The sequence below is a fragment of the Carassius carassius genome, chromosome 19 (genome assembly GCF_963082965.1).
Source record: "Carassius carassius chromosome 19, fCarCar2.1, whole genome shotgun sequence".
NCBI classification, from domain to species: Eukaryota; Metazoa; Chordata; class Actinopteri; order Cypriniformes; family Cyprinidae; genus Carassius; species Carassius carassius.
The window spans coordinates 16391934-16407448 of record NC_081773.1 but is presented as its reverse complement, the minus strand read 5'-3'; the positions used below and the strand labels follow the sequence as shown (position 1 = coordinate 16407448).

At 34.6% G+C, this 15515-nt stretch overlaps 1 protein-coding gene across 1 annotated transcript; it reads left to right on the top strand.

The window, feature by feature from the left end:
* The first annotated feature begins 2839 nt into the window (after positions 1-2839).
* LOC132094717 (melanophilin-like) lies at positions 2840-14484 on the top strand. Its single transcript, XM_059499373.1, has 14 exons — positions 2840-2994; positions 6176-6397; positions 6730-6869; positions 7859-7900; positions 8781-8845; positions 9718-9810; positions 10384-10552; positions 10892-11103; positions 11229-11357; positions 12042-12278; positions 12428-12574; positions 12693-12764; positions 12955-12994; positions 13548-14484. The coding sequence occupies exons 1-14, from the start codon at positions 2855-2857 to the stop codon at positions 13589-13591; spliced, it is 1752 nt and encodes a 583-aa protein (XP_059355356.1). The 5' UTR covers positions 2840-2854; the 3' UTR covers positions 13592-14484.
* The last annotated feature ends 1031 nt before the right edge of the window (positions 14485-15515 follow it).

Sequence of the window (15515 nt, the reverse complement as noted above, 5' to 3'; positions counted from 1 at the left end):
AGAAACGTTACTCACTACAATACTGATCGAATAAACTTTTAATTTTTTTATTTCCTAGTATTTGTTAGTTTAAATCCAACTAGTGGCTTTTTTTTTTGTCAGGCAGTGTATTTTTTATTTATTTTTTACGTGGTATTACTTTTTTGTATTCGTCATAATTAGAATAAGATGCTTTTTGAAGACAAAGGTAAGTATTAGTGTATGATTATCTTGCATTTCATAGTCTAATCCACAAAATACATCAGCAAAAATGTTCTGAAAAAAAAAATTAATAATAATTACACCATCTCATATGGTTCAGTAAGGAATGTTGCCATTTCCTTGTGTTTTGTCTAAACCCCAGTTCTTGTCGGTGGCAAGCAAACCAAAAACAAAAATTTCCGGCTTGAACATTCTAGAGCAGAATTAATTCAAGTGATGAAAGATTGTTTCTTAGAGAAAGTAAGGAAAAGGTTACTAAGGATGTGTTATTTTGTTGAATTATTAAAATTATCGTTGAGGCCTTGGAATTTACAGTAGATAGTTGCTTAGATCAAATAGATTGATAGCTGAATGCCATATTTCATTAAAATATTCAATTTTTATAAATAAATAAATAAATAAAATCCCAAAGGTCACACAACTCCAGAAATTATAGGCTGAAAAAAAATTAGATGCAGCCTTAGTTCCTTAAGACAATACAACCCATTATACAGACTATAAATGTACCCCTCAAAAACTCATTGTACTTTGTATAAAAACTGAAAAATGCCATCTACCCCAAATAAGGGCCACTGCAGCATATTTCAGAACCCATTAGAGATGTTATTTCTTTTCTTGACGGCAGAGGAGGCTGTTCTTGTTAACTCTCTCTTCCACCTATAACTTCTGCTGACAGTTCATTTTACTTTTAATAAATAATGCTCCTCAGCACACCATGTATTGTATATGTATTGGGGTTTCTTACGTTTTTTTTTTTTTTTTTTTTTTTTTTTGCATTTACTATACCAGATACAAAGAAATAGTATGATTTAACAGTACTTTCACCATAAATATCAGATTACATAACCTTTAGATCAACAGTCAAACTCAATCTTGGCCAAATATAAGTCTGCAGAGGAACAAACCAAGCTTCAGGATGTAAGATATTTTAGAAACTCACAGGTAGAAGATATGAATAAATGCCCCTGCATTAAGAAAATGCAAATGGTTGAAACATTTTACATTAATTGCCAAAGAATCTAACTTGAACAAACTTAATCAGAGTCTCCAGCCTAGAATGATTTTTATTTTATTTTTTCCTGGATGTAATAGACATGTTGTAGGTTCCTTTCCCTTATTGGTCAGGCAAAAACAATAACTCTTCAAACTTCAAACAACAACAAAAAAAATGTTGTTAGTGGAGAAAGCTTTTGTGATGCATACATAAAACTTAAAGTATGCTATTCAAACCAACACCCAATCTTGAAAACTGTGAAGATTACGCTGTAAGATTGTTCAGATTTTGCTGCAGTTAATTTACAAGATTAAATCAGATGTTGTTTCAAACAGAACTCTGAGGTGGGGTTTAAATATTTCAGTGGCCATTCCCAACCCCACAGTTAATTGGACACAGCAGTTGCTTGAAAGTGGTCAGCTGAAATCCCACTGGACTACCACAGGCTTCTGAATCAAGTCCAGGTAAACATTTTTACTACATACTTGTTATTAGGCTATATAATGTCAAAACCTAAGAAGAGGGCCTGTGTCTAATTTTTTAGATGTGAAATTATTAAACGTTTTGTCATTTGTATGGTGTCGATGATTTTGCAACATTCCTCTAAATCCTTAAATCCCTCTTTCTCGAAGAAAAGCTTGCCATCACTGTGCATCAGTAGGTCTTCTGCTGTTATCTATGAATGCAGTATAGTGCTGCCACGTTACTTTTTATTGCTTAACAATCCACCAGTTTTCCTTTATATAAAGACCTCAAGGGCCAGCAGTAGAATATGAGCTTACGCACATACTGTATGTTGAGTGGAATGGAAAATATGAACCAATTCCAATAAATAAACAAATATTAAATTTAGTTTTTGCAGTGTTACAAAATTCATTTACAGCACCTCTGAATTCATTTTGAATATCATTTCCCTAAAAGTCTCTGAAGTAATTTCACTCTGTTCAAATGTAAAGTAAGAAATATTATTCTGCAATGGTTTGGATAATAATAGACTTTTTTTAAACCACATTTTGTGTGTTTGAAACTGTGCTTTGTAGGCTTTGCAAAATGTCAAAAAACCCAACCCCTTCCTTTAGCAGAATGGCAAATAAGGTGTAAAGACGTCTTGTTGCTTTAATTCCATTAAATATATTGGGAAGACAAAGAACCTTTAAACAGTATTCTGTAACTTGTTAAAGAACTACTGATTAGTTGCCTTTTGCAGTTGCAAAGGAAATAGTGAATCTTTGAATAAACATCATATGACTGTGTCTTTTTAATTCAGCATTAAGTGGGGAAGATAGACACATTTTTTCAGATAATGATGTCATGGGATTTGACCAAAGGAACTTAGATAAGAGCTAAAAATAATTTTAGCAGCTCATCAACAGCTAGTCGCACTGCTCTCTACATGACGATTCCAGTGTTTAAAAAGTAAATTAAATTACAGATTCTAACTGGCTGATGTGTGTACACCATTAAACAAAATGATGTTGTTTTCTTTTTGGAGAAAACATCCTTTTATCTTCAAATAGGCAATGGCCGACACTTTCTGCCCACCCACAATTTGCATAGTTACTACTATTAGTAGTCTTAAAGGCAAAGCAGTAAAGACTCTACATAATTGGTAACAAAGTGGCACTGTGATTTGTTTCACAGGCTTCCTCATTCTACCGGATGAGATTTAAAATGATGCCCAGCAACAGTTATGGGAAGAGTTTGGATCTCTCCAGGTTGACAGATGACGAAGCCAAGCATGTTTGGCAGGTGATCCAGAGAGATTTCCACCTGCGAAAGAAAGAAGAGAACAGACTAGGGTGAGACACTCTTGATCACATTTACATAGCATTAACTGTCAGAACATGTTCCTTAACTGCAACCTAAAAAAATGTTATCTTATCAAAAAAGACTGATCACTGATATTTTTTAATGGTTCGGTCTAATTATTATAGGCCTCATCTGAACTATTGTTTACTCAGACTGTCGATCTTAAGTGGTTTGCTGGTTTGTGCTTAAATCTGGGATTTATCATTTGACAAGAATCTGTGGAATGTCTGTCATTAATTTATTCTGCTCAAAAATATGGATCTCAGGAACAGTTCCATTGCACTTAGCCTAATGTGAACCCATCTGATATAAATCTGAAATAATTTTCAGCGGATGACTTTTTATGAAGATAATTTCTTGTTTCAAATCACCTTCAAATCTCCAAAAGCATGTCTATATCTGAACTGCTTATCTTAAAAAGAACAGAGAAAAATATTCAATAAAATTTCACAAATAAACAAACTTTCACTGAAATTAAAGTTAATTGGCAATTTTTTAATTTATTAATCTCTTTGAAGGAATGGCTTAATGACTCAGCAAGCCAAGTAAAGGTCTTGTGAATGCAGTAAATTGTGCTTATATATATCTCGTGTGCCTACTGTCTGGACCATAACCATTCATTTTCTTTGATCCATTAAGATATAAGGTCATGCTTGTCCTACTTGTTCATGCCACCTGCATGTCCTAGCACTGTGAAGTATTAGCTTCGCATGCAACGCTGAAGAAAAGTGCACGTTAAAATCAATTTCTGTAAGAAAGGCTGATTCATTTCTTTGCCGTCTTTCATTTGGATGAGTTTACTTTAAGTTGTTTGTTGCCTACTTTAAGTGTTTTCTTTAAAAATTTTAGAAACAACCGAAAGTTAGCTAACAAATACAAAACTGAGAATTGATACAAGTTGGTATCTGTGTGTCAACATATGAACCCTAATTTAAAGTCCCTTACATACATCTTTTGTTTTTCAACAGCTATTCTTATATTTGAAAAATCTCTCACCAGAATTTTTATGCTTTGGCTCCTCAGACCCTTTATCAACAGGCTGAGCTCATGTATGTCTAAATTCCAGTCATTTTAAAAAAAGTAATAGGATTTGTCTTAGAATATTGAATAACATCACATGACTGACATTTTTCTCTCAATTCTCTCACAGTTGGAAGGAGGCTAGCTCAAAATAGTCCTCTGGAGACTTTGTTGTAATGCGGTGAGGATTCGTGATGATGATAAAAACAAATATGTTCTTGGGAATATGATGTTGTAATGTGATGTTACATTCACTTACGCATTACAGACAGATCTTGAAACATTTAAACATGAACATTTAAAAGGGAGAAAAAAACATAAGTGCTTATGCAAGCAGGTGATCTGCAAGTAAGCCAAACTGTATAAATTAATTCAAACTTTAATAATAATTATGAATTATAAATATGGTGTAGTCTACTGTTCTTGATACATGTTCAAACACTATGGCTTAAATCGATTAAATTCACATTCTCAAAACTAAGCGCATTGTTATGTATACGGGTGAAATATGGGAGAAGATATTGTTTAAAGATAAAAAAATACACATTTTAACATTTTAAATTTGTAAGAGATTTTCCCTAATCCTCTCTAAAATTCATATGTCCTTTATGAATTGATTATGCTGTAATGCGAGATATTTCAGTCACACTTGGACTTATGCTGGAGTGCTTTCAACCTTTGCCAAATAAAAGATGAAAGAGCCACAGGCACACAACCATTCAACATGAGGAGGAAAGCTCTTAGCAGTTTTGTTTTTTTCTTGAGAAGAGCAGATTTAGCAGAAATTACTTGCATATCCTGTTTTAAATGCTACACATCTGTGACACAGAGGGGTCATTGTGCCAGAAGGCCATCACTTGAGGTCATAAAGCTTCAGAAATTGGCACATTAAGAATGGAGGTTTTTGAGAAAAAAAAGGAAGACCATGGAACAGAATATGGAGTCATTTCCTCTCTCTGTTATGCTGACTTGTGCTGATGATCCAAAGCAATCTGGGCCCAGTTGTTTGAAAATAAATTTTGTTTGAAAAGAAATTGATCCAGACTGGATCAATAATTGCATACGAGTTGTGTAAAAAAATAATTTATTTCACTAACTTATGTGGATGAAGGTAGCTTGTGCTTTAGTCTTACTTTATGTGTTGTTCTAACTTTTTAGTAAGACTAAAGCACAGCCTTTCATCCAAAAGTACAGAAAGGATTTCAAGAGAAATAACAAAACAAAAACAAAAGAAAGATTTATAATATGACACCCAAAACAGCTGTAAATGTCAAACAAAAATAATAAATGTACAGTAATTGTCATGTATCATTGTATATTAAAATGTCAAAAGTAGATTTAAACATTTACATCCCATCGTGTACGTTTTTTTTTTCATTCTTTCTTATACTGTGTTATAGCCTATTAAATGTAGCCTATAGCCTATATTTATTTATTTATTTGTTGGTTTGTTTTTGTTAAACATTTGTGGCATTTATTGAAGATTTTAGACAACTGTTCTGAACATTTAAAAAGACAATAAGTTAAATTAATAGAAAGTCATAGGTAGTTACTTTGCCTACTATTTTGTCCTGACTGATTTAGCCCACCGATTCATAGATTGAGCGAATGTATAGATGATGTAGATCAGTCAATCAGTCGTTCCAAGTAAATCCCATTTCCTAAATCTCAACCAGTACCATTCTGGGGAGCGTTTCTCACTAAGTTAGCAACTTTGTTGGTTGCAATGCAATTTTCCATTAGTTGCTAGTTAGCAACTATGGTTTTGGGAAACGCACCCCTGGTGTCCTCAGGTAGCATGCACCTGTGTCGCTAATAAATTAGTTTTCGCATTGACCAGGGCTACGACCTTATACTTTTAATTGGACTAGATTAGAAGCTGATGTGTGTACCAAAAACCAAAAACCTTTTTCAGAGTGAAAACGTTATTTATAAACTGCCAATAAATTTTATTATTTCGTTCCAATAGGTGGCATTCTCCACCTCGATAAAGCCAGTTATCCATAGTGTTGTCAATGTCAAACGATATTTAATGTTTGAAATACGCTGTTTTAACAGGTTACTACTGGAACAAGAGCCCACAACTCTTGTTTTACAGATAACAAATATAAATAATCAGCATGCACAACATATTTATTTTTATTCCTGCAGGGAACTCAAGACCAAAATAAGGAAAGAGGACACCAAAAGAGAACTGCTGGAATATCAGCCTAAACTCAGTGATTCTCTCTGCATTCGCTGTCTGCAGCCCTTCAAATTCCTTGTCAACAGCAAGCGCCAATGTTTAGATTGCAAGCTATTTGTCTGCAAGTCCTGCAGCCATTTTAACAAGAAGGACCACGGTTCGGTTTGTGATCCATGCCACATGGCCAGGTGAGCACCTGACAGACACCTGAGTGGGATTTACAGTAGATCTACATGACACATGTCAAAGGAACAGTATAGAGAGAAATTAAATAAAACATGTTTCATAAATAAGGCCCAAGTTTGAGACTGTTTTACTTAGGCTATTATTCCAGTGCTTTGCACTGATGATTCATCTTCACCAGTTCTGCATGCATTTAACTAAACCACAACCCTAAGCAAATGTCATTTCCTGCAAATAAACAGTTTGGAGGGGGAAAAATCCTGCATTTCTCATGAGATCGGTTTGGATAGACTGAATAATAATATTGTTCTTCTTGTTTTTGTCTTTGTTCCCATAGAATCCTTAAGATTGGCACTCTAGAATGGTTCCATGAGAATGTTCGCTCACGCTTCAAGCGTTTTGGGAGTGCAAAGGTCATGAATTCACTTTTCAAGAGGCTGAACAGTGACCGTGCCAGCTCTCAAACTGACCTCAGAGGTAGACTTTAAAAGCCTGTTTAACTGAGCAAGAGTCATTCATCTCAAGTAGTCCACAGATGGAATTATTTTAATTGGAGCATAATACACACTAAACCCCCTAAGAAATTAGGACTGAGACTCGAATCCTTGTCAATCTAACCTAAAAACTGAACCATGAGCAATTTTGATAATATTTATACATTTGTTGTGGTTAAACTAAGTAAAATAAAAAATATGAAACTGTCAGTTTTGCGATACCAATACATAAAGGATTAGGAAAATTAAAGACTGTCCTCTGAATGTAAAAAGTTACCAGTTTGCAAACTGCATTCTGTTTGTTCATTTCAAGCAGGACTTTTTATCCACTTAGAAAGTCATCTAGTTATTAAGAAATGAGATTTGATTCTTACTGTGTCATCATTTCATATAAAACCCTTTTTGAGGCAATTTCTGACAGATGAATTACAGCAGGAACACTGAAGGCAGAGCTTAGAAGGGAGAGGCCCTCATAACTTTGAAGGATTTAGTGAGGGATCCAGAGGGCGTAAGGGAGAGAACTGGCTTGGCCGAATCATCCATGTGATTTACTCCTTTACACAGTCACATGTCTTATTTCTCTCTGTGCCTGGACCTGAGTGTGTCGCTTTTATCCAATTGTCAAGCCCTGTCTGTACAAATACAGAGGTCATTGAAGGAAAATTGTTGTTTGGGTAAAATGAGTTTAATAATGTTCTGGAAAAAATTTTTTACAAAAAGATGTTTTAGTAATGTGCATAATATTTGTCACAATATGTATAAATGCCAACAAACACCAACATTGTTGTTGGAATTGAAATTGAAATTTGTTTTCGAGGCAGTGTGAGCTTTAGTTCAAGCCACTATTTAACCAATGCTCAACAGTGGTTGCCTCCTGCAACCAATCACAGCTTATTTTCTGTCTCTTGTCTTCTTATGTTTAACTTTTCATCTCTCGCTGTTCCTCCCTAACCCCCCATTTCCATTACACAGATCCTCGAGATGATGACACGCACAGCATGCCTGAAGTTCACAGTAAGTGAAAAGTCCTGTTCCTTTGTGATAAAGACATTTTGAACACTGATGTCATGCAAGAATCTAAAATAATCAGTGAATGTCTTTCATCTGTCCAAACAATACAGCAGCTATCTGCTCTCACATTTCCTCTGATTTAATAAAGCAAGGAACATGAAGAACAAAATGTCTGTGGAAGAAAAACATCTAAAATAGCCAAAGAACTGAACATAGAAGCATTGCCTAAAACATAGCTTTATAAAAAAGTATAATCTTTCATTAAATGTGACATTTTCTTTACCAAAAAGAAAAATGTTACATTTTAAAATATACATTTACAATACAATTAAAAATCATTTATAATGTTTTTAATTTCAAATAATAGCTGTAAACAATTAACAGTAAACAGTTAAGTAACTTCATGATTATTCAGTAGCTAACACTGCTTTACTATAACAAATAAAAATAAAAATAGAAAATTATGTCATAGGGCAAAACAAGTAAGTTATTAATTTATCATTTACAACCCATTCTAAATAATGTTTTCAGGATTTAATTCGTCATTATCGATATTGTAGCTTAATATCATCTATGTTAGCTAGCTAGATAATAATAAACAACATATTTAAATGGTTCTTTAGATTTGGACCCTGCTTATCTATCTGGCAGCTTCTACGTTTGGAACTCTGAGAGAGAAAAACATTTAGTAGGAAGAAAAAAATAATAATAATAAAATAATGACAGGTCCAAGAAAACACGTTTAAAACCTCCACTAAATCAAACACAGAATGTTGAACTGGTATTAGTTCAAATGTGTTCGACCAGTCAGACTCAGTAATCATTATAGCGTCTCTTGTTTGAGATCAAAGATTCATGTTTGTAACTCTTGTCCTCCACACAGCTGCTTCTCTGTATAGCCAGGAAGATGAGCAGTCTGAGCGGGTCGACAGACGCCACTTCGGCCTGGTAATGTCCCTTAAAACGTCAGAAACTGATGTTATCAGGGTAAAGAGAAAACTAAAGTTTGGACCAGTGCATCAGTTTGTTAGCGGTTCTTTCAATTAAATGGTAGTATGAGATCGCCCTCTGGTGCTCAAATTTTATTTTATTTTTTACAAATAAATTTTGTTCAGACTGGATTGTCTCGTTTTTATTATATGATTTTGAATCCTCACCTTGCCACCTGGAGGTAGTTTTGAAGACCACAGAACGGCCCCAGCCGGACTATTTTTAAGTCTCTTTTAAAAACCCACGTTTTCATTGGCCTATTAGGAGTTATCTTTTGCCTGCTGTATTTCCTCTATGTGCTTTATCTTTCTGGGTGCAGTTTTTGAATTCCTTATTTTATGATGGTGTTTCTTACTGTAAAGCACTTTGATCAGTCTAGTGGCTGTTTTAAATGTGCTATATAAATAAAGTAATCTTGAAACAACATGAAAACAGACTTTTTAAGGCAGAATACCAGCTTGAAGGCTATGCTCAGTCCTATCTGTCTGTGACTCGATCCCTGTTTAGTATTATAGGCCTCAGAGTAGACAAGAAAAAGAAAAGAGAACAGGACTGGAAATGAACTGAACCTGCATGAGCACATTTACTAACCACTTTGCTCTAAATTTTAAAACAGGGTTTGGCAAAGTGTTTGTTTCCCTCCTGTATTTTTTTCTTTTTCTTAAAAATATATTTTACTTTACATTCATTTTTTATCATGAGAAAGTCACTATGATATTTTACAGCTACCTTTATTTCAAGATAGATAGATAGATATTGGATGACACGGTTACTTTTTTGATATTTGGGTTCTAGAGAATTAAAAATTAACATTTTCTTTCTCCTTTAAGATGAGAAAAGGCAGACGGCTACTCCCTGTTGATCCTCTTGATTTTAATCTAGGCATTGAGAACTCTGCTTATTCTCGACCTCCCGTACTTCTGGTTCGTATGTTTCTGTTCTTACACATCTGATGTGAGAAATCAGCTAATTTCATGAAGCTAATCAGCTAATTTCATCAGCAAACACTGAAATACTGAAGTGTGCAAAGAAACATTGCCCAAAAAAGTTCCTTCAATGGAATTACCAGCTGCTTTGAATTTTAAATTGGAAGGACAAATGCATTAGATCGGCAATAAAGAATACACGGTTTGCAATGGTGTGAAAAATTGGGGATTTATCTACCCTGTGTGCTAAACAAATGATGCAAAGTGCCCCCACTGATATTTGTTGACTGCTAACAGTGATAAGACTGTGTGTTGAAATCTTGATTGTTTTCTCACTGAAGCAAATAATCAAAAAATTTGTCACGCATGCCACTGCTGTCACATCAGGGTTTCTTTTTTTTTCAGAACAGATTGTTACTGAATTGGTATACTAGACAATAATTTGTTTTAATTAAAATATTCTGAAAGTTTTGTTTAAGCACATGATTTCAGGTATAAGTCCATGCAATATGTGACATTTATTTATGTGTTTATTTATTCCTTCCTTCCTTCATTCCTTCCTTTTTAAAGCATTCAGGTAGCCAAGAGAAAGTAACCCAGAGTAAGGACTCAGTAACTGAAGACGACTGGTCCACAACCTTTAAGCAGATCCTGGAGAATGGAACTCATGGTAGAGTTGATGAGATGAAGGGCATGTTGCAAATCGGCCAGAGAAGTCTGGACAGACCCTCCCGTTTTGGTAAGATGTGCTGTCTGCTTCAATTTCCCTTACAGATTTCTGAGGATTTATATTTTTACAAGACTATGTAGAGTTGAATGTGTTTCCCCTTCAGGCCATCCCATCTGTTTTCCTTCTGTCAGCAAGATTTGGGCTGCCTTGTGCTGGGAATATAAACCAAACACACTATAAACACAATCACTGTTAGAAACACTGCAAAATAATTACAGCAATCAAACTGAATTCCTGACTTGGCAAAATCCATACCAGGCTATTTGGATAGACTCAGAAATTCCTCTTTATTTAATTTCGGTATTTGCCTCATTAAATAACAGTCAGTGTTTTGTTTGCACTCTGTAGATGACTGCACACCACATCTAGAACCAAGGATGACAACATCTCGTTCCCTCTCCAAGATGAGCATCTCTTCAGCTGGCAGCTCTAACTATCACTTCCACCGTGAGCCTTCTTACAGCCTGGAAGACTCGGAGGATGACGGTGATTCTGAGATGCACATCATATATACTCCTGCCCCACATAGGGAGCACTCACCAGATGACGTTCCTCCACAGGTACGGTCAAGAAGGCATGACAAAATCTGTAGAAATGATGACTTGTAAAACTGATAAAACTGCGGTTCATTGCATCCTTGAAAAAGTTCATGCAACAAATACATCTTGTATCTCTCTGATACTAGATTATCGAGCTCAACATGCGTATGTCAGCAATCGAGACTCTTCTGAGCCGTTTGGAGCAGAAACTCATATTGCCAGTAATTGGGGGATCGGCAGAACAAGTGTTTGAAGTAAATCTGCACAACCAACAGGTTATTATTTTAGGTTTATAAATGAAATGCTTTTTCAATAATATGCTACTGTGCAAAAGTTTGGGGTCTGTATGCTTTTGTTGTTGTTGAAAGAAATGTCTTATGCTCAGTAAGACTGCATTTATTTGATCAAAAAAAGTTGTGAAATATTATTCAGTCACATGATTTTTCAGAAATCATTATAATACACCTATTTGGTGCTCAAGAAACATTTTTTATTATTTTTGAAGAAAATTGTGCTGCATTATCTCTTGCAGCATTCATTAGAAATATTCAACATTTTAGGATTCAATAGAAAAGTAAAAAAAAAAAAAAAAAAAAAAAACAGCATTTCTGAAGAATGTTTGTTCAAGAATGTAAAAGTCTTTACTGTTTGATCAATGTAATGCATCTTTGCTGAAGTAAAGTTTCGTCAAAGAAAAAACAACAAAAACATCTTAGTGACCACAAACTTTTGAATGGTAGTACTTCATTAGCCCTCTACTCAGAAAAAATATATAATATATATTAAATATATATATTTAAAAAATATTGGTTTCACCCTCAAAAAGAGAAACATGTCATCAAAATTTCTGGATAAGTCCATAAAACGTACATTTCTGAAACAGTTCTATTAATAGGACATATCTCATGAAGACCCCCTTGACTTTAAATCCTCAAGTAGTTCTTCTACTCTCCCTTTAGGTGGAGCTGAAAGAGGAGGATCTGTCTCCAGCTGATTTAGAGGAGCTCGAGCTCAGGAAAAAGCTTGATGAACTTACTGAAAAAATAAGTGACAAAGGCTCGTCTGATGAGGAAGATGCAATGAAACCTTCAGATGCCTCTCCAAAGAAAGTTGCAGTTTATCATGCTCCAGCTATGAGAGGAGCTTCAGCTGGACCTGGGAATGTCACACACGAATGGCCTTTTGAGGTTGAGTGGGTAAGAGTATGGAAAAAGTCAGAATCTAGCACTAAAAGTACCGCTAAAAATAAAGTGTGCATATTTATTCATATTTCTTACAAATAGTTTAACAGTCATTTGGTTTGAACACACTCTTCTGATCTTTCTAATTGTACTGTATACTTCAGAAAGGAAAGCCAGGCGTACCTAAATCCTTAAAAAAGCAGAAGAGGGTAAGGTCCTTTGAGTTTAGCAGCACAACCAGCTGTGAGCTGTCACAGCTGGAGGGTAAAGTTGCAATGGCAGTGGCCAGCGTCCAGAGCACTCAAAGTGGGGTATGCCACTCAGTCTAAACATTAACATTTACTCCACATTCCTTCTTCCAATAAAGTTGCAAATCTTCACATCTTACCTTAACTGTTTGTTAACCATTCCTCTTTTCTTCATGTAAAGGTTACAGACATCCAGAAAAGAATCGCTGCTTTGAGTGCTGCAGGGATGACGGTGGAGACGTCCCGCAGACGGGTAAGTAGCAGCCCAGCTGCTCAGAGTCACATATTCCTGTTTGGTTTTCCAGAAACCTGGCTGTACAGGAGCATGTACTGAAACAATGTATTTTTGACACATTTTGAGCTAAATTAATTTAAAACAATATTTTTTGGCAAGTTCAGAAAGAGGCTAAATATAGTTTTCTTTTCTTCCCTTTTTCATTCAGACTCCTCAGCCATCAAGGACATTGCATGAATTTTCAATTAGTAAGTACAAAGCTGTATACTACATATTCAATAACATGATCTTTAATTTACATTTAACTCAATAATTTTTGTGTTGTATAAAAGAAATGAGCTAAGTTTGTTTTCCTGTTTTGGCACACAATTTTGAATAAATGTCTTTGCAATTATTTAACAAAATATCAAACCAAATTTATGTATTTTAAACATTAATTGTAAGCCAAACATTTCACAAACTGCAGTTTTTCTGGTATCTGATTATAAAATAATAGACATATATTGGTCGGAACTAAGACAAATAAAGATTGTTCCCAGATACACATCCCAATATTTGTAAACCACAATCAGACATTTAAACCAAGTTTTATTTCACAGTTCACAGTGATTTTAATGCATTAATCTGATAGCAATCAGATCCCTTGCTCAGCTTCTGGAACAAATCGACTACCCACATCCTTTGGTCATGAAAGGGCCTATGGAAAATGAAATTGAACTGAATTGCTTAACAGGTTGCCTTTTTAGAAAGTCACCAAAAGCAGTTTACTACTAATAATGTTCTTTATGCTTTTTTCTGAAGGAGGCAGCAATGAAGCAAGGTCTCTGCGAAAGCTGGTCATGTGAAGCAATTTCAGCAAGCTAGCATACTTTCACATATTTTAGTAGGCCTTGATGGTGTACAAACTCACAGAACATTGACAGATTCACATAAGAATATTTCATATGTTAATAAATTCAGCTGCAAGGGTTTGGGGGATTCCAGGTTGAATAATATAGAATTAATATTTGCTTTAATCTTCCATTAGATGAGTGTCAGATTTTTCTGAAAAATGAGAGGCTTGTCTTGTAGCATTGCTGTTTCTTAGAATAGACCATTTCTGTTATCCACACAATAGAATTTGCTTGTCTACATACACTTATTAACTGTTGTCGTTTTGATAACTCAAAATGTATATTAAAAAATAATCCATATTTAATTTCTTAATTCAGATTTCTATGTAGTTTCTTGGGTATATTTGATGAAACATTGTATCTGATATATTTTTCATATATATAGTGGGGGGTTTTCTTCTAAATAAATATCTTAAATTATACAATTGTCTTCAGTGTCAGTGATGTATTAATGAATCAGTCAGCATGATACACTTGCAAAGCTCAGTTCAAACATATGCTGGGTTATCCTGTTCTCCATATCCAAATTATCACATAATTTGCATATTTAGTGTAAGGATGTTTCTGAGTACATGCATGCTGTGCAGTCTTCACCCTCCCCCAGATGGGGTATAAATTGGTGGATCAGTCCATCAGTGGATCCAAACGAGAATATCCTCAACCTCTGAGAACGACTCAAGATGCTCAGAAGTTTTCTTATACTCACAGCTATGGCAATACTGTAAGATTACAAATCCTCTGAAAAACTTCTACCTTGAAGACACATTTATGCTTCCTCTGCACTCAAGGATCATTTTAACTGACAGCTGAGGATCACAGACTGAGATACCAAGAGGTGAACAGCTTACAAGATCCTGTAAGTTTCAATATATTGTAATTTATCACATATGGTGTAAGACTTTTACTGAAATATTTATTTCCAGCTAATATAACATAAAAAAACAGTAAAATTATTTGTAATTAGTATAGTTATGTTTTATATAAATTTGAACATATAAACTAAAGTGGCAAGTGTTTTTTTTATTTTTATGAATATGCTTCCATTTGCCATTCATTCATTCATTCATTCTTTCTTACAGGTGACATTTGTCTAGTGACGGAAACAAAGCCATGGCTGTAAACCTGTGTGCTTTGCTCTGTATCCTTATGCTTTTAGCATGTTTTACGCAGCCAAAACCTCATGATGATCTACCATTACGCTCAATGGATATAAGAGGTACAACTTTAGTGAAAAACTAAATGTAAAATTGAACACGCCTTTCAATTATGACAAAATATCTAATACTTAATATTCATAATATCATAATTTTTCTGTAGATCCAAACATTGATGCAGTGTGGTATAAAGGCAGAGGAATACGACCTGTTGGGAGATTTGGCCGAAGAATGGCACAAAAAGGTGAAGGATCATATTTTGGAAGGCACAGGTTCTGCTATCCAGAGGTCCTGGCTGTGGACTGACAATTAACATAAACTGATCTGCATCTGTTCTGTGAGAACTTATTTCAATGCCTCTTTGGCTCCAATACATTACATTTCAAAATTACACACATTACATCAATTTTCTTCTGTATTGAGACATACATCCGAGTGAAACAAATTATTGAAAAATAATAAGAAAAAAAATTTAGTTGATTAGAAGGAAGCAGATCTGAATGGAAAAAAACCTAGCTTAGATGAACCATTCAAAATGAGATAACATGCATTTAAAAGAGATACTTTAAAATGTGTCATTGTATTTGTTTAGATAATAAACTGTTAAAAAATGTAGATTTACTTGGTGACTTCAGCGTCTGAAACATCTTGTCATGTTAATGTTACGCTCAGAAGGATTTCATTAGAGAGAGGGGGAAAAAACAGACAAACAATACCACTGG